General features: G+C 38.7%; 1 protein-coding gene across 1 annotated transcript in view; it reads right to left on the bottom strand.

Annotated features, from left to right (window-relative positions):
• Positions 1-20,469, bottom strand: part of LOC128950066 (inositol polyphosphate 4-phosphatase type II-like) — a gene marked incomplete at its 5' end in the record, with an annotated part of 124,900 nt that overhangs the window by 38,486 nt on the left and 65,945 nt on the right. Inside the window, 3 exons of the mRNA XM_054294944.1 lie at positions 6,368-6,512; positions 11,187-11,399; positions 16,104-16,281. Of these exons, the coding sequence (XP_054150919.1) occupies positions 6,368-6,512; positions 11,187-11,399; positions 16,104-16,281 (536 nt within the window). The remainder of the gene's footprint in view (positions 1-6,367; positions 6,513-11,186; positions 11,400-16,103; positions 16,282-20,469) is intronic.

The raw sequence follows: 20,469 nt of genomic DNA, 5'->3' as shown, positions 1-20,469 counted from the left end.
GAAAATAACAAGAACTAACTGTGGTGTTTATTCCAGGGAATAAAAGCAAAAGAACAACCAGAGGCTGCTGCAAAACACAGACGAGTTTAGAAATAAGGTAGACAAAAAAGTGTAATGTACTGGAAGCCAGTGTAGACAGATCAGGCAATCTAAAGTCTCAGTCAAATTACAATCCTTTATTAATTTAAGCAATATACATATGCCAATAAAAGCATCAGCAGCAAAGTAAGCTCAAAGTCTAAAGTCTAAGAGTTCTCTTAGAGTGACTCAGTAAATCATATTGTATACATTTTAGAATAAGATATTTTTCAGAATACCTTTGTAGAATCACTTCAGGAAAGGAATAATACAAATTATTGCTTTTAACACATTCATGGACTCACACACATTGAGCCTTCGGATCTCAACTTTCTTTTAAATTAAAATCACAGCGGAAAATTGTTTGAAGAAGGGGTGAAGAATTAACTGAATGAGTGACCATCTAAAAAAAGGAGATTAGAAGCAAGAACAGAAGCGACAAGGAGACTCCGGGATGACTGTCAGGTTGCTAAAATGACATGGGCAGCCTGTCAGTTTGGAACACTTAGCATCCAGAAGAACTGTCAGAGTCTCCGGATAAAGCAAAGAAACTCAGCACAAAAATAGAGCTAGTCAGCCACGGGAAACTAAAACAAGGCATGAAAACCAAACATATTAAATTAAAAAATTAAAGGATGAAACTAAAAGGACAGTACCACCGCTATGCAGTTAGAATGAGATTAAAACAAAAGTGCATGTTCCACAAAGCACTGAGTAAATATTCCATGTTCATTGCCAAGAGAGTGATGGCAGCTCAGTCTGTGACAGGATTTGCCCTTTGGTTACTGGAAAACGCCCTTCAGCCCCATGTTCCTGTAATCAACAGGCTGTGCAGGCAAATGACCTGCTTAGCACCCAGCTAGTCAGTTCTGCGTGCTCATATCCAAGTTGCAATATGTCAAACCACATGTTAAATTTTATAAACTTTGGCAGAAAAGCAAGCTTCTGGTCTTTTCAAAGTCAGGCCCACTGAAATGCTCATTAAAATATGCTGGTAACCAAAAAGGATGCTTCAGCATAGTACTCCTATCTCCTTTAGCCCTAGCAACAGATTAAAAAAGCCAATTTTGTCACTGCTATTTGTGCCACCTAAAATCCATAAATTGCTTTAAGTCACTTCAAAACTTGAATGGTATGAAGTTAAAAAACCAAACCTTAAAGAAAAAGCAGAAGAATGCATAATGTTGTGCCCTTAAAGCAAAGGGGGGCACTACAGCCACACAAATGTAAGAAATACAAATATAAATGTGACGTATAAATGTAACAGCAGATACCCACGAGGTAACGTTTCACTTAAATTAATCACTCGCTACCTGATCATAAAAATATTCCATGACAGAATTGAAATAATTAGAGGTAAAAAAACATAAATGAGTTGTCTTTATATCACAAAGTGATCATTAGACAAACTCTGTTTTAATGAAAAAGGCAGGCAAATCAAACCAACCAACCAACACAGCAGCAGTAAATCCCTAAAATCAGCATGAAATAATTAACCCAGAATTTGATTTTACTGACTTAGGAAAGGAACAGTCTTTGAATTAATGTTTTTTTTTTTTTAAAAGGGAGGTTTAAAAAGACAGAAGATTGCACATATTCAACTTTGCACCATAAAAAGGTCAGTGCCTTATTTCTTTATTTTGCCACGCAGCTCTTGGAGCTCAGCTGAACTGCAGCTGAGGGCTAAGCTCTTTGAAAAAGGAGGAGGCTTTGTACTCATAATGCTGCAGCAGTTCTTGCAGGAACAATAAAAACCTGAATAAGATTTCCTGGTGTTCCTGCACTTGAAGGTAGCAGTTTGCTTTGCACAGTTTGGGTGTCCAGAAATTTGGAATTCTTGGGATTTATTATTCCACTGCAACCATCCAAGATTTTCTCCACTGTCACATGGATTAATAGCTAAACCCAAAACCATCCAATAATACCTACATGAGCATCTCAGCATGCTTAGTCAGAGTGAAAACAGAAAGAGAGGACAAAGGTAATAAAAGACAAAGCTAAGAAAATCTAATACACTTTAAGCATAGGGAGGTTCTGTGAATGCTGTGCAACTAAATATTCTTATATCTTGTTTTAGTTTGTTGATTCAGTTAAACAGTCTTTCCCTTACATATTTTTCAGCTTCTGTTTTTAGCCAAAGTACTTAGAGAAAGTACTGCTGAAGGGGATTGTCTTGTATTCCTGGGCTACATTCAGCCCAGATAAGGATCCTATCAAAAAGAAAAGGATGACACAGAAGAGAGGGGAAAAGGGGAAAAAAAAGCATAAGTAAAACTTTTGTAAATACAAGCTTCAAAGAAAAGGAAGGAAAAATGTGAGGAAGAGGAAGGAAAGAGAAAGCTTTTCACATGTGACTGCTCTAAATAAATTATGTCTGCTGCTCAAGGACACAGACCACAGAAAAATTTTTCATCTTCATGACTAAACAATATTTTATAATAAAAGCTTTTCTGAAGATTCCAATAAAACTAGAGCACGGCTTTATTTCCCACAGAACATAGCTTTATTTCCCACTTCTACCAGCCTGCATTGGAAGGGATGCAACGAAAGATGTAGTCCCCATCCCCAGGGCAATGAAAGTCCGAAATTTTGAATCTAAACTTATATAGTCCCCAACAGGTATGAGATAATACAAGAAAAATAAACCCACATGTGTCTGTAGCAATGTGAGTATGAACAGAGGTCTCCTGTAATTCCAGCTAGGAAATGTGGCAATGTTCCCCAGGTGCTCTTTGCAAACCTATGCTGAAGGTTATCAAGGGCCAGTTCACGGAGCTCATGATTCCATAATTCACTTAAAGGCAAAATCCAGGTGCAATCACACTGGCAACTCAAATTGTTTGTGATGCTAGGTGGATCCTGTGTGTATCAAATGGGGGAGTCCTCACACAGAGGCAGCGAGGGAACGGCTGGGTGGGAGCTCTGACAGGAGGCACGAGCAGCAGACAGAAACAGCAGCCACATGCAGCAGCCAAGCACAGACATCTGTCGGGGCTGTGCCAGCACCAGAGCCAACGCTGTGTTCCACTGGCACCTCTAATGCTGCAGGACAGGCTTTCACATCACAACTCTCACGGAAAACGAAAAGGCAAAAGTGAAAAGAATTTAATGTTGTCACATATTTCTCCAAGGCAAACCAGACTAGAGTCAGAAGAACAACAAAAAAGCCCTCTCCTTAAAAATCCTTCTACTCTTCCTGATTTATCCTGCAGAGGATTCATAATCCTGCGACTGATGAAACCATAGCATGTTACCTTGGTAACTGTAACTCAAATTCAGTCTTTAGAATACACTCAAAGGTCAGACTGCATGAAAAGTTAAGGCTAAGGAAGGTATAATTCACATTGAAAGGCAGAGTACAGCAAAAAAAAGTGCTCCAGTATCTCCAATTACAAAGATTCCAAACAACAAATATAAACATGTTTGAAAAAAGAGAGTAAGACCACACAATGCCATAGTCACTGAGACTGCAAATATCAACCTACTTTAGGAAACTCTGAATATATGTTACAACAATATCTAAATTTATATGAAAATGCTATTGCATCAAAATATTGTCATAATATTTTCTATCATCTAAAATGAACAGATGTGCATTTTTTGAAAGGTCTTTCATTGCTATATGCTACAAAAAACCAGTCAGGTTCACTAAATAAGCAAAAATTTAATCTCATACTTCAAGGCTTATTTGTTATTATTTTGTTCAAAACTCTGCATTCTTTTTCTTACAAAAGCAGCCCAATTTCTCTGAGTATCAACTAAAGCAGTTTCAGACTTAAAGATCAACCTGTGCCATATATTTGCAGTATTAATGAAATACATTATGCTCAAATATGCTCAAATTATGTATAATATATAAGCAAGATGTGGCAAGCTTTTCATTTATGTCACGTTTGTGAATTTTAAGTAGTGCAAAAGTCTGTTATTTTAGAAATGTATCTATGGGCGTACACAGTGTGATTTTGTATCTAGGAAAATGCTGTGAACTCATAATCAGGCTTCAAGTTTAAAATGAAGCAGAATTAAAGCCAAATTTGTAACTGTAAACTTGGAATCTCAACCTCTGTGTAGTTGCTTCACAGTGCAGCCTTAGGGTTTCACGTTAAATTTCAGAGAGGGAGATGCAGAGAAAAACAAACATCTACACCCACACTCTCATAGAGAAGTCAAGCATGAAAAATTCTGGCCCCAAAGTTTTGAAAATCATTAGGGAACCAACTTTGGCACACACCTGGAAAGCTCTTCAGAAAGCTCCATCTTTCAAGTTAGTCCTATAAAAGAAAGCAATTTTAAAACGTCTCCATCTCTATGTGACCTTGAAAGTCCTATAAACTGTCCAAGGCATTCCTAAAACGATGTCTTACTCAAAAAGGACATGAAAACACAGCAGTTTGCCCCACAGATCTCTGCAGCTCTCATGTGAGGGAGTGTTAGAGAACTTTCAGGACAGCTCAACAAAAGCACTGCTCTCACTGAAGGACACCTGTACTTATTCAAGAGAAATAGGGATGGCTCTGAAATGAAGAAAAAAGCAAGGATTTATTCCAGCATCATAGCAGTTGGATATTTTTTGTGTCTTTGGCCCACCAGCTCCAGAAGACAACCTCTCAGCTGGATGAAGCTCATCTAAAATTTTCTAACCATCACTATTATCATTATTGCTAAGCAAGAGCTACCTTTCATTCTACTTGATGACTTGATGGCTGCCTTATTACAGTACTTTAAATGATGCAACTTTGCTTTTTCCTTTTTTGTTTTTGGCTTGTGACCTAAAAGTTGTAACCAATATTTCATTTGCCTGTGCTGGTTAAATCCATAACACGGCGTATAGCAGAGGAGATACTCAGGGGGTTGAAGAGAGTGAAGGAAATTAGGGAAAAGTCTGTAAAAGTCTGTAAAAGGCCCACCATCTAAGGATTCTCCCAAGTTCAAAACTACACCTACCTAGCTGTTGAATATTTGTACTTTCTCTGAGGAAGGCGGGAAAGGTGTAGAAAGCTGTGTTGATATTTTTCACCTGCAAGCCTTCACTAGAGAGCAGAGATTATATCACCCTCCTGTCTAACATTACATGCCTGGTAGACAGAAACTTAGAGAACCAAACAGATAAGGAATAAGCTGCTCTCTGAACAAATCACACAAAATCAAGTCCAACACATCTTGCACTGAAAACAAGGATGCCAGGACTCCAGCATAAACCTCTCACACTGGTAAAATGCAGATGTTACAGCTGCATTAAAAATCAATACTACAACCAGAATTCACAGATCTCACCATACTACACAAATGACATAAAACTTTAAAAGTGATTTTAATTCTTGTTGTGTAAGAAATAAATTACAAGTGAGTACTGATAACTTTAAAAGTCTTTATATAAAATGATGTAATTAAATTCCGTGGAGAACATGTAAGGGAAGACACAGGATAAAATGCACAATGAAAAAAAAGAAAATTGAAACTATACAAAACTGTACAAAATAAAGCAGTTGTGTTGGTTTGTTGTTTTGTATGGGGAGTTGATTTATTTAGCCAAAGAGTGGCACAAAGGTTGGCTCTGATGTCCTTCCATTAGGACTACTACCACCATCACTAAGGATCTGTTTCATTTATTGCAACACACTTTCAGACTAGAAAATCCCATTAGACTTATTAAGCAGATATAATCTATGCATCAAGAATGCAAACATGAATCATAGGAGAAGATCAGAAGAAGATCAGAAGATGAGAAGGAGAAGATCAGAAGGTGACAAGGACCCTTGTCACAAAATTTTCTTTACATCATCCCACTGAATTATTCCATTTGACCTTTTGACACAGGCTGACAGGTATATCCAGGTAAACATGAATTTTATCAAATCAGAAAATAAAACTCAGTATATCACCTCAGAAAAGCAGAAGCATTTGCAGGAGAATGACACTGATTCAGAATGTTCACCTTTCCTTACAAATTTTCTATGGGGTAAGACACAGTCCAATTTTTTTTTTCCTCAAAATACTACACGCAAGTAAAATCTAGAGTAAATTAAATTACATCAGCCTACAAAAAGAAAAGACTGTAGTTTCAAAAGGTTTACACTCTAGTACAAACAACTGCACATGGCAAGCAGTCTGAGCACACATTAAAGCTGTACTTTGATAAATAACCTCCCACAAATGTGTAAACCTTGCCATTAGCACTCTCATCAAAGATACTATGGAGTCTTCTCTAGATGACTTTTCTGTAGCTGTGCAAATTTTTCTTTACTCTTGTCAATGACTAAAAAAAAAAAAATTAGGGGAGGTTGCTTACCGCCTGTATGCAACACCTTGCAATCTTCTGCTGAAGGCTCATTTTCACCCTCTTTGATGTTGCTGATGTTGTCCTTTTCAAGCAGCCTGTCCACCATGGCAATAAGGCAGTTCAAACTCTTTGCCACGTTGGCCCAGACCCTGTCCTGAAAAGACCAGAATTATCACTGCATGTTACTGCAGAAAAAAAACCAAAAAGGGACAATAGTAAGTTATTCATGATGTTAGCATACGACTGCTCCTCTCATCCTTCAGCCTATTACCAACCTGAGCCTTTTTCATGGAGATTCTCTTGCAGCGTAAATGAACCCAAACTTTTATGGTTTTAGACCCTGTGCACAAGCGCTTCAAACTCGACATAATGCAGACAAAGTTTCAGGTCTAATAGCAAGGAACTGAGCAGCTTGTCTATTTAAATGATACCTTAAGAGTACAGACACACTCAAAGCTTGACAAATGAAACCTTGTGTGGGCCAGTTTTGTCACAGTGTTTAATAACCTCTTTTTGATAATTTAACATATCCTGTATTTTATCACATCAGTTACTCTGCTGAAGAAAATGTTAATTCAAGGACTAAAATGAGAAACTTGCTGTCATGGCATATTTATTAGCTAACACAATTTCAGTTTTGTTCCTCACCTCTCACACAAACTGCAACCATCACACTTAACTGAGTTTACAATAGGAGAATTAGGGAAGTAATAGAGAGGTACAAAAAGTTCTGTACAAGCAGAGAGGAAAAGAAATCATGTGGAGCATAAGAAAGAGCTGTTATGGATCAGAGATATAGGGAGGGTCCTTCAGGTGCTGGATGCTGCAGAAATCAAAGCTTTTGCACCTACTTTTGCAGCACTGAATAAGAAGGAAGAAACCAAGCCATACAAGTAATGAGGCTGTTCACAAGACAAGCAATCAGACTAAAACCAAACCATAACAAACCCACAGAAACCACCCTTCCCTCTCCAAGTATATGTTTCAATGCTGAGTCATTCTGAAAGTATTGCAGAGCAACCAGAGTTTGCTTGAGGGTTAAAAATGGGAATTTAACATCACTGCTTTGTTTTGTATTTTACAGAGCCAGAAGCATTATGTATTTGTCAGGTCTTCAGGCAGAAAAATGAAGTTGCAAAAATACCAAGAGAGAAGGTTAAAGAAAACTGAGAACTCAGAGAAATAGCATAGTTCCGTTTAAATGGCAACCCTTGGATTTTGAGTGGAGGCAAATCTAGAGCCACTGCTAAGGCAAACATTTAAATCTAATGTCGCTTTTCAACTATATGCCTCGCTTCAGCCTGACTAGAGGGATCTTATCTTATGCCCTGCTCCCTCCTCCTGAGGACACAAAAGACTGAGGGCAGGTATAGATTCCTTCAAAAGTTTCCTCCTCTATGCACTTCAAGCAATCCTGAAAAAACATTTACAATATGTGTGAAACTACTGATTTTTACCGCCCACAAGCATAATTCTGGGGAGAAGGATTCTATGAAGAATCCTCCAGAGTATAAGGGAGCTTCAGAGCTTTCAGTCACTGAAGTTGCTGAGGAATATGCAAGTGAGGTTGCTCAGAGAAGTTGGAGCAATCTAATTTCCCTTTTCTTTTGTGTGATGGGGGAACTTAATTCCTGCACAAAAAAAGCATTAAGCTCTTAAAGAGCATCTGGAGTTATTGCACAAGCAACACAAATATGAGCCCTTGTTTCACATTGGAAAGAGCACTTTTTTCAAACCAACTATTAACCCAGCATTGAGATGATTTCTATACAATATTCCCACAAACGTTCCCTGAGGGTTTAGAAGCGAAATTCATAAACATCTGTTGACAGAAAGCTCACTCTTATTATCATGTATCTGGCTTTTTTATATACAAGCAACTGAGAGGGAGCAAGGGCCTGTTTCACAGCCCCTTTTCTCCACACAGGAGGCTCCTGGGATTGTGGGCAGATAGAAAATGTAGAGGCATCTATTTATCATTCATTGAGATGTTATTCTGTCTGCACCAAAGGCAGTCACGTTTATCTAAGAAGGCTGTTGAAATTCTGCAGTTTGGCAGGAACAATTTTCAAGTAAAACTGCAGTTTCCCATCACTGAAAATCAAGTGGCTTCTATGATTCTCCATGAGAAGAAATTAATCCGTTTCTTTGTTGGAGAATTTTGCTCAGACATGGCTTGAAGGAAAAAAGGCCATGAAAATATACAGCTGATTGAAAAGTAAAAGGCAGCTGTAAACAGCAAAGTTCTCAGGCTTGTTTTTAATAACAAGTAAATACCTTGTCCTTGGGTAGTGATGGGAAAGCAGTGACAAACATGGAGGCCTTGAGAACAGTTAATAACAGGATGAGAAACACAAGTTTTGGTCTCAATAACAAACCACAGGTATTGAAAACAAGAGGAGGGGTTGCTGTGTAATCTGTAGCCAATGATGAGCTCGGGTTTTGCAATATGTATGAACTTAATTAACACGGTTATAAAAATGTGCATGTTAGATCAATAAATTGGAGTTCGATGCTGATCAATTAAGATGGGCCGTCTCCCTTCACTTCGTCACTTCTTATTGTCATCTTTTACTACTTCCAGAATATTTTCCTGTAGCCTAGCACTGACCTTTCATCTTCTTAAGCAGATGAAAAGATGGAAAGGCAGGCCTTGGCATCAGTGAAAGCTGGGCACCTCTCCTAGGACAATTAAAAATGAGCCTGTAAAATAATTCTCTTTCATTCATCCAACTGAAAAAATTGTAATTAAGTTCCATCTGATCAGAAAGTATCATTAAAAACTAAGACACCTTCCTCATTTCAGAGAGCAGGAATGGACACTCCTTTCTGTCACTGCACCTGACTGGATGTCTTCCTTCTAAACACTGCCAGCCAGTGGAGTCCCAGAGGCTGTTTCTGTTTTTAAAGGATTCTCAGCCTTTCCGAATTCACCACAGAGCTCCTCAGTCACTTCTTGTCCCTCCATACACACCACTTCAGCTGTGTGCTTTGCTTGTGCCATGTATGGCACAGCATCTGCACGTCCAAGCACTCTGAAGATGCTGTGTCGCCTTCATTTCAGTGGATATTCAGATAATTCCTTAAGGCCTTTTTGAGCTCTGCTCAGAGATTAACACCCTCGTGGGCTGCTTCAAGGGTCAGCTTAAAGAGTTGTTTAAGGATGTAGATTTCAGGCAAAACTAAAGTTCCAACTGCAAAATGTAACACTAGTACTTATAATAGTACTTATAACACTTAGTACTGATAATAGTGAGGAAAAAACCTACAACAGCAAAGGAGGATAGAGCATTGTGCATACAAAGCAACATATATTAAAGTTTTTCCCTTTATAGTTGTGTTTCACAGTGGATTAAGTGTTTTTTCAAATTTTACATGCCTTTATTCTTTCTCTTTCCATCGTGCTAATCACAATTTGATTATTAAAACTCATATCACCTCTACTGACAGAAATAACTGAAAAGTTTAACCATTCAAATCCAGAAAAAATCACAAAATTTCTCCAAAATTTATACTGTCTCAAGTTTGACAATGACTCTGACTCAGCTCAATTCAGAAAACAGTGAATGATACATTTAATTTGAATCAAGATTACTAATTCAGCAGAAAAAAATGAATGCTGTTTAAAATGACCCACTTATGCAGTTTAATAGGTGAGGACCAAGCACCTGGCGGCTTTTAGTTATGAATTACAGCAAAGCTATCTTCTCTTCAGAGATGCTGAACTGCAGTACTGAATTAAAATGCAGCTTTCACAAATGCCACTTTTTCCAGTGCAAAATTTATCTCTTTTACAAAAACTATTGTGTTATTTATATCTCTAAATGTTTCAACAGCTAAAAACAAACATTTTGGCTTTAGTTCAAGCAAAGAGCACCATTCCAGCCCCTCAGGTTGTTGAGAAAACAAGAAAAAGTGAATTAAAGGCTCTAAAACTGGAGGACAAATGAAATAATGAGTTATTTATTGTTTAAATTTCACGAATACTTAATGCATGGGGCTGGAAATAATTGCCTTTCTTCTAGAAGAAATATATTCTTCTTCCTTTATTTTTGGTGTGGAAAAAATTACAGGTTAGGTGGAATACCATAGCTCACACAAGTTATTAATTATTTACAATAGAGATGAATATGCTGACATCCTTTACGTCTATGAGAATACAGTGATGAACTCAAAGCATGAGCCTGGACTGAATAAAAATAGCTTGAGTACGTATGAAATAAAGTAACAGACCTATTAAAGAAGACATCCACCAAAATAATTGATTTATAACATTTCAGCCATATAAATAATACATATCTTTGAAAGATATGCTAAGAATGTTAAAATCCAAACACTGTATTTAATTCTTTTACAGAACCTCAGACAGTTTCTAAGAACAGAGTCTAGGGGCAATGGGCTGAGGGTTAATTCAGTGTATTTAAAATGATTACACCCTGAGGGCTGGAGAGGGGTGTTGCAGGGGGTGGGGAAGAAAAAAACCATTTCCCTGTGAACAGCATATACTGTTCCAGTCCTTAAATCTGCCCAACTAGCAAAACCAACCCAAGTAAGAACAAAGACTATTCTTGTGTCTGGGCAAGAATACACTCAACACCTTCACTGTTCTATGCACAACTAGGCAGTCTCAGAGCAGCACACTGTACTTAGGCAAAGCCTTGCAATTTAGCTTCAAAATCTGCATATCTGCGATGCATCTGAGAAGCACAATTTTACAGTTTTGCACCCCTTTGCCCCCTGCAACGGCATGTGACAAGGACACTGAGGGCTTGAGGTGGCTTATGCTAATTTGTAGGGTTTCACTGGCCAAGGGTTTCTGTCCACTTACCCACTCCTCCTCATCATACTCAGAATGATGGGGTATGGAGTCCTGCCTTTTGACGTGAGCAGGATGGTCCTGGTGCTGTGCATCAGCCCCTTCCTCTGCACTGCTCCTGGGCACAGCTGGTTTCTTGAGCACACAGCCAGGCCGGGCCGTGTACAGCGCTAGAAGGGCACTTCTCACCAGCTGGTCCTTGAACGTGTGCACAAATAACTCCGTCTAGGGAAAAAACCAAACCAATGGAAAGGTTAGAGCAAAGAATGTGGTATGGCAGCAAAGCTGTGTAACACTGAATTATCCTTAGGCAGAGCGGCTATTTGTTTCAGGCCTGCCTGGGAGGCAGAAAACAAAGTAGGCCAACAAATAATGAGGAAAATTTCAAGAGTTTTAGAGATCACATTCTACAATCCCAGTGTTCTAAGCATTAACACAGGAGCACATTATCTGTCAGAGATCACAATCTTTTCACATTTTATTTGAATTCCAAATTTCACCTCAGAGGCAAGCCTCAACAAGAACCACTTCCAAGAGTAACCAACCACAGCACAATGATTTCTGAATAAGTGTAAGATAAAACACAATTAACCAGTTCAATAATCTCTCTAAATAAAACCCACCACTCTACAATGCTGAAATAGCAGTATCTGCAAAAGCAGTATTTCCACAGATAAGTTTTACTACTGGTAGGTGTCAACCCAGATATCATGGTAGGTGACACCTGATTTCAAGCTTGATTTTTTTGTATATTTTAAAGAAAGGAAACTCTGAAGTTGTCTTCTCGGGTCTTCTGAAGATGCTATTCAATCTCTGCATCATTTTTCTATGTTGACTGTTACAGCTGGCATTTTACCGTATTTTTTAAATCCTTCAACCTCCCTGCATTATTCATCTCCCTTCCACCTCAACAAGGAAAGTATGCCTTTGTGCAGACAATCTTAATTAAACAGGGATGTGGGAAGGTATGTAGATAAGAGTCAGAGGATCCAGCCTCAACCAGCAGGAAATGCCAAAAATGAGGGCTGCCCAGCCAAGCTCTCTTCAGCCCTTATGTGCTGCTTATGCAAAAACTGGAGGGAAAAGTAGCCAAAAAAACCCCAAAACAAACAAGTGCCAAGTGCCAGCACCTCCCTGGAACTCCTGAGAAGATTCCTGGAAGTCTTTTCTCCCAGTTTCTGCATTTCTTATCCTATCCCTTTCTTCATGCTACCTGTTCCTCTTTTGCACCCACTCCTACTCAACTTCTTTTTCTTGCCTTCCTGTCTCAAGACCCTCTCAAAAGTTTACAGATATTTAAGACAGAAAGGCTCTAAAAAATTAATGGTTTTCTTAAGGCTCCAGCTGCTAGGTGAGGTACTTAAATGAGAAGTTTCTGTCTTTCCCATTTTCATTATGTTTACCAAAAAAATGCTTTCTGAATTGTTTCACATGGACGGGCTGAAAATTTTACTCCAAATAAATCTCTACAGTTCTAAAAATAAGAACTGCAGGCACATCTAAGAAAAATTATTGATTTTTTAAAACCAAAATCAGACCTGACTTGGGATTCTTTAGACTTGGCAACGCTACTCATCTCCCTGGCGATATTACCAGACCCATTCCTTCTCCTCATTACCAACTTGGTGCCTGAGGGAAAGGCCATTTTTTAACAGTTTTCTCAGGACTGTCTCCTCGTTGTCCTGAATTGCTCTGCAGGACAATTGCAGTTTTCTACATTTCCAACCCAGATGGTGCATGCCTGGAGAATGACTTAGTCTCTGGGGAATAGTGCTATCACACCCCACCATTCTTTGCCTTACCATGGCACAATGAGATTTGAGGGGTTGTGTGGTAACAGCAAAGCTCCTCTTCAACACTTCTACAGTTCCATAGCAAGAGAGTTGAAACTCCATTACTTGTCTACCCTTAAAAACAGCAATATCATGGTTTTGCTGAGGTTTAATATCTACCTTCCCCACAATGTCTGTTTGAGAAAATTTCACGTTTCTGGTTCAGAATAACGCTCAAAAAAACTTTACATTTCAAAAAATTAGGAGAATTGGATAGCTTGATGTAAATAATGCCCACTAGGACTGCAAAGTTTAAGTAATATAATTGAATAGAAATATTTTATAGGGAAATTTAGTTTTTAAAAGAAAATCAGTACAGAAGTGTGACTCCATTTTTCATGCAGCAACTCAAATAATTCTGTAATTAAATTCCATTCAGAGATCCCATTGGTTTTACAGCAGTCTATGTTTTAACTTCACTTTCTAACAGCTCAGTACAGCTAAATTTGCAGAACATCACTATTTATGAAACTGCACTGAAATCACAAAACCAGTCTATACAAAGAAATAAAAACTCTGCAAATTCTTTCAGATACTCTACTAAAGAGTATTTCTGCAAACAAAGATAGGCATAGCTGGAAAATTAATTTATCAAGCCTGCTGCAAGCTGCAAATGCTGATACACTTGTCGATAGCTAAAGGCTTCCTTAATCAACTAACAAAAAGGGATGATAAAAGGTTAGTCTCAGGAAAACACTACAGGAAACTGTAAATTATATATGGAGATGCTTAACAGGAGAAAATAAGCTCCTTTTAAGAAGCAGCAGTGGAATTATTTGATTTAATTTTCCACTTTCAATCCATGCAGCCAGTCCTTCCATTTCCAACATGAACACTTTAATGTAATTCACATTATTGATAATTCAGATTTACTCACTGCTACCTAATAATTATAGAAAGAATTCTTATATATACCAAGTGATATGTTTTTTAATAAACTTGCAGAATTTAATCACCAGGCAAATAATTTTTATGGCTTCAAACAGATGTTACTTTCTAAATATCTATCCAGTTAAAACATCAGAGCATTTATTTTTTACATACAAAAAGTGCAGGAAAGATGGAATAGCAAAGCACTACATATGCCTCAGGAGCACAAGCAGATATCATGTCATTATACTCAGCAGAGCATGTGCTACTCTGTGTTAAATGCAAGCAGGAACACTCTGGTAGTCTTGGTTCTCCAGTACTGTACCAGACTATACAGACAGAATATTTCAAGACAGCAATATAAGGCTTTGAATTAACCATGAGGGATCTAATTTCAGTATTGTGTGGGTTCACTGAGTTTAGGGCTTTGAAATTGTATTTCTCTTTCCTGAAGCTGTTTCTTGGTCTCTCTTCCCCATCTCTCCTCCCCTCTTTACAAGCAGCTGTCCCAGCACACTTGCTTCCTCAGCAATCCACCCTATTTCTCTATTGTCCACCTTTTCCTAGGAGTGCATTTGGTAATAGACAGGGAAGCAGGTATTGAACCACTCCTGCTGCAGTTGTTCAGACAACTGGATTTGTCTCTTCCAAGCAAAAGGTGGAGGCTAGACAGACATCCAAGGAGTACATGGGGTGAGACTCCTTCTTCTGGGAACCTGAGCTCATGCACTAACAGCAATTTAATCCTGGTCCTGAAAAGCTGATATGAACACACTCAACTAAGCCACCAGCTATAAATGTAAAATACCTAAGGCTTTAGCAAACTGAATGAATTGTCTTTTTTGTCCCCTTTTTATAGCCAGAGTCTCTAGCGAGCCATGGTTCAAGCAGTACTTTAGTACCATGGCTCCTGCCTCTGAAATCATCCCCTCCTCCTGTCCAGAGGCCAATGGCAGAGAAAATGCACATTGCTCAGCAACCACCCCTTGGATCTTCAGAACAAACCCTTCTTTGCCTGATTGGCTTTGCCTGTGCATACAGATTTCTTTGAACTAACCTCTAACAGAGCAGCTTCACTCTTCTATGCACAGCTAAAAATGCCCTCCTGCATCCAGAGGTACACCATAATCACTACAGTCCCCCTCCTTAAATTCCTCTGTTTCATTTCCAGGCTGAATTCTGCCTTCTTCCATCACCCCTGACGCTCAGAGCGACTCCACATTCTCAGAGCGAGTGTGGATTCACACATCTGCCGCTGAGAGCGATGTTCCTCTCCCTAGTGCTCTTCTGGAATGCCTTCCCAGCAAGTGGCCAAGCTCAATATCAATATTTGAAACCCTCCTATGGCACAAGGAGCTGCTGGGGTAATGGTGCTCAACAGACCAACAGGGCTGTCACTTCCCAATAGCTGAAGATGCATGGAAATGGTTACTGATCGTGTTATTGAGCCATACTGGGATCATACTGCTGAAGGGATGGCCCGTGGAGAAATGGGAAACTCTTCACAAGCTCTCGGGTCACAGGGTTCATATTGTTATTCATATAAGGGCTCATATTTTTATAGGGTAACATATGCTGGGAAGCACTACAGGCTTCAGCTAATCTCCATTATCAGTCTGTGAGACCAGCGGCGAACATTATCTTCTCTAATTTAGAACTAAAGGAACTAAAATGAGGAAGAGGTTACAGCTACAGACAGATATAATAGGAAAAAGAGAAATAAACTTTGAGATCTCCTAGAGCAAATTTCCCAGCTTCTCCTTCCAGGCTGCATCACCATTTCTGATCATGCTGTTATTCTAAACCTTATACACCAACCTGGCTTGAACTACCTCCCATAACCAGCAGCTTGAAATATCATAGAAAGAGAATGAAAAAAAAAGACTTCTCATACTACAAAATTATTTATAATTGTTGATATTTTCATAAACTCCAGTATGTAGCCACTAGAGGATGAAGAAGCTACATGAAATTAAATTAATTACACTTTTTAATAAAGCAATCTTTATAGATTTCATTAATTTTCTATACGGAAGGCCTACAGAAATGCTAAATAACATTATTTTTCTAATAACAACATTTTGATGCTTATTTTAGCTGAGTTTATTTAACATTTCCTGATGCTGTGAAAGTCAAATGATGCAGAAACCCCCCCCCCCCTTCCTCCCCAGCAGTTAGAGAGACTTGGTTACTCCATTTTCCATTGCAGTGAGGATTTGAATCTTACTTTTTCTGAAAGCATCTTTAAAGAGTTCTTCAAGCTGTCTGGAGAACGCTGGCTTGCAGAACTGAGCAGCAGGTCTGCATGGCTTGATATGAGAGGCTGCAGATGACTGATGTTGCTGAGAACTTCTTTTGCCTTGGCTGTGTTTTCAGGTGAATAGTAAATACACTGGTATCCAGTGCTGTGATAACAGAGAGTCACATCATGTCAAATTCATTTCTGCCATTAACAGCAATGCTTATGGTGCTAAAAATCTTACCACTACTTTTGCAAAAAAAAAAAACGCCAGATGCCTGAACTTCACAGACACCACTGATCCTGCATTTAAGGGTAAAAACAAACCTTTCCTTGAACAGTAAAAGCATAAACGGCATGAAACAGCCCACCACCACATGCTCCAAGTAATACAGTGCAAAATTCCTTTGAGTGGGTGATCTGAACATAAACCCCCATGTTTTTATGTGTTTCTTTTAAACACTGTAATTCTAGAGACAGAAAATATTTGACAAAGTCAGGTAATAATATCAAAGAGCATAAGGCTCCTTATTCTTCCAACTGAGCTCCCCAAAAGAGAATTGACTGCCTCACCGAGTCTTTCCAAGTGGGCCATTAAGGTTGAATTGATCAGTGGCCCACACTGTGTTTTGATTGGCCTCAATGATGTCCAGGAAGAGACGATAAACAGAGTTATCTCCAATAAAGAACAGGCATCTGATTTGCAAGAAGAGACCCAGCAATGGGTGCGGAAGTGAATTACTTCAAAACCACACAAATGCACACTGCAAACTTCCTACTGTCCACTGTTCAAACTACTGCAATTATTTTGCAGGACTTCTCCTATCCCTCTTTCTTCTTTTCCTCCCTACAAATTATGCAATATCCTCTTACACCACTGTTCTCAAACACCACTTCAGACAGCATGCACACACCCACTGGCTCTTGCCTGCAGCCCACAGCTCCTCACCTGAACCTCTGGTACGTAACCCTTCCTTTTATAAAGCCCTGGTTTAGTCTTTCAGAGAAACTAACCAAAATCTTCTGCAGCTTCAGATTAAAACAGGAAAAAAAGAACCCAAGCCCCTCCTGGCACATCACCAATGCCAGAGGAATGTACATGCTACTCCCAGCTGGTACTGTTTGTATCTCCCTTCTCTCCTTTTTGTCTGAAGTATTTCAGTCCCTTCAGCCATTTCACCACTTTCTTTCTTTCTTAATTTGGCATACCAAGACCAAATACTGACACTTGTTCAATCCTCTGAACTTTATGCATTCGCTTTCATTTCAGTCTTTGTCCAGATCTCTTCCCTACCCCCAGTTCCCCTTTGTGCCTTTTATTGAGTGAATTCTAGTTCCTTCTCTTTAGTTTTCTACAAATTAGAAACTAAATCTTGATCAGTCCCTTCCAATTCAGCATTTTCTATGATTCTGGCAAATAAGGATAGCTTCAAGCAGTTTTAAAATGAAGGCTCTTGCTTACATATTTTGCTGAGGTATACTCTCAATACCCAATTCTAATTTTCTATTCCCCAATATCCATTCTATTTTTCTGTCTTTCACCAATGTCTTCATTCCTAGATACAATTCTTTGTAGAAGCAATCAGGATTAATGGCATATAGCTGCCATTACTACCAGCCACATCTAAATTACGACGCATCTCCAACTTACATGAGCTACTCATGTCTACTAGACCCATGTCTAGTAGAAGTCATAATTCTGAGTATTTCAGCAAAGTGAATAATATAAACTGTCCCTCCTAATGAATTAGGAAAAACAAGCAAACCTCTGTCCCTCTGAGTAATCAAGAAACTGCCACAGTTCTGCCTTTGAGGTGGAGAGCCTGTTAGTGAGATGACTTCCAGAGTCAGATCTGGCACTACATCCACTGGAACCCTCAAGCAGCAGGCTCAGTGGATAGGGCAGGGACAAAGAGCAACAGTCTATGTTAATTGCAGTGAAGACATAGTCTTAAAAGTCTTGACACTTCTCTAATTCCCCATCAGGCTTTTCCCTCCCTTTATCAAAAAGTCCTTTTTGCAGGCTGAATCTGGCTAATGCTGTTATCAAGTTCACTCCTTTCTGGGATTTCCCTCAGTCTTTAAATCCTAGATAGTTTTCACTGATCTCCCACAGCTCTAGGCTTCACTGAATATTGCAGCAGAAAAGCTACAGACACCACTTGTAAGAAAGAGGGCAGTGACACCAAAGGTGTGGGCAGTTCTCATTGCAATTAAGTAAATCATAGCTTTTAAGTAAAGGAATTAGTGAAGAGAGAATGACTCTTCAGAATGAAGTGCACTACCAGACTGGTAATTATTTGGACAATTTAAACATTTTCAGAACCCTAGAAAGCACGACACAACTTCAAATATTTAGTTCCTCTCATAATTTGAGAGCAACTTTCTCAATCCCCCTAGAAGAATGTGTAATTATTTTTCAGAAACAACACGTTTGAAGTTTCTAACTGTTGTGTTCACACTGCTGCATGTATGACTAGCTGAGGTTTTCTGTGGCCTTAGCCTTCACAAACAGATATTCCCACTCACAAGTAAGCGACATTCCCTCCTCTGCAGCTACTTTTAAAGCTTAGTGCTGCATGCAGCTCTGGTATGTAAGCACTGTTAGGCAGAAGAGAAACTTTTCACAGGTGTCCTAAGGCACAAACTGCATGAAACTTCTGCATTAGGGTAAAGGCCGCATGGGTAGGTCCAGTGCAGAATAGCAGCAGCATAATGAAAACATACCTCTCATATGTAAATTATGACTCAGGTACCTTTTGAAAACTGTATTATAATGCTTTCTGGGAAAAGTTTGAAAGCTTTCACTAAGCATATAAAACCACACTTGACCATTTCCATATATTGGCGCCATCATTAACCATAACCACATGACTGTCAGCGGTCATTTCAGTCCTAAACTTGCTTTATGGACATTCTTCAGATCACATACCAGAAACTTTTCACTTAAAAGAAAAGCCTTTCTTGCTCTCATTTCAGGTCCTATTTTTTTTTTATAATGTGCCTTTTATAAAAATTGGATATGACATTCCTGATGGTAATAAATGAGAGAAGAATTGCAAAGCCACTGCATTTTTGTAAATATTATTATACAGGACTTTCCCTTTGTGTCTGCACAAAGATTGATATTCTGTGTAATAGAAAAGACGCCAGAACTATCTTCACATACACATTTTCCACATTCTTCTGCTTGATAAACTTTCACAAAACATATGTCTCAGTCTTGTTTTTGTTTTGCAACTGCAAATGCTACCAGATAACTGTTTCTCTTTGTCTGCAAATTCCACAAGTCTAAGACTGCGCAAGAAATATATTGCAATATGCTGACACTGTTGAATATTTTGATAAACTGCTCTAATAATCAGACTGAAGGTCAAAAACACGCAAGGCAATTCTGTCACATCTTGACAGCTGCTAGGATTGGCTGAGAACTAGTCTCTTCCCAAGTCCTGCATTAGGTCTTCAGCTCAGTTAGCCTAGAGAAAACGGCTGCTGAATCTGCATTTTTCCTGTTCGTTCTGTATTCTGACTGATATCGCAAGGTGTCACTTCTTCCTTCAACAAAATCTTCAGAAAATCTAGCCCCATCATAAAACAGGAAATTCAAATTGCAGAAGGTGCCCCGGGGGACACAAGGTGTCCTCAAAACACCTTTATCCAGCAAAATAAACAGGTGCATGCAAAGTAGCACTGTTGTCGCCAGAGTGAAATAAATTTGTCCATTATAAGATTGAGAATGTAGTAAGAAATGGTTCATTTTCTGAAAGGTGAGCACTGTGAGAACTGTAATGCTACTTTATATCATATAACTTTAAAGGATTATGTCTATTATATTATTTATATCTAGCGGCTTCAGTTATAAATTTTTATGATAAAAACCCACAAATCACTATTGCAACTGCATTAATCAGATAGTAAAGGAGAAGATACTTTAAGAAGTGTCTTCAGACATTTTCTTCAACAGAAAACATGTACTTTGTAGGCCCTCATATGATGGGGATGAGGCTGCCCATACCAGTTTGCTGACAGCAGAATATTAACACCGAGTTTCTCGATGCGTCTTATGTGATCAACATGATGTACGTGTTTCATTGGCAGGTTTCAGCATCAGAGGTGGTCAGGGAAATGAAAGCTTTTTGAAGATTTAACAGGGTTTTTATACTGTGTAGGGCAAGCAAGACCCCCTCAATAATACAGTTTTCAAAGCAACTAGATCTGCTGGGTTTTGTTTGATGTTAATATTAATGCCAGCTCCTATTCAACCTAGAAGTCAACAGAAGAATTGAATAATTTCCCTTTTATTCTCTATGATATTTTATCCATGAAACTTTTTTGAGCATTGACTATAATGGAA

The sequence above is a fragment of the Melozone crissalis genome, unplaced genomic scaffold (genome assembly GCF_028551555.1).
Source record: "Melozone crissalis strain CALT ecotype California unplaced genomic scaffold, PUWL_Pcris_2 ptg000393l_1, whole genome shotgun sequence".
Classification (NCBI taxonomy): domain Eukaryota; kingdom Metazoa; phylum Chordata; class Aves; order Passeriformes; family Passerellidae; genus Melozone; species Melozone crissalis.
Note: the sequence above shows the minus strand (reverse complement) of the source record. Positions and strands in the feature narration are given on the sequence as shown.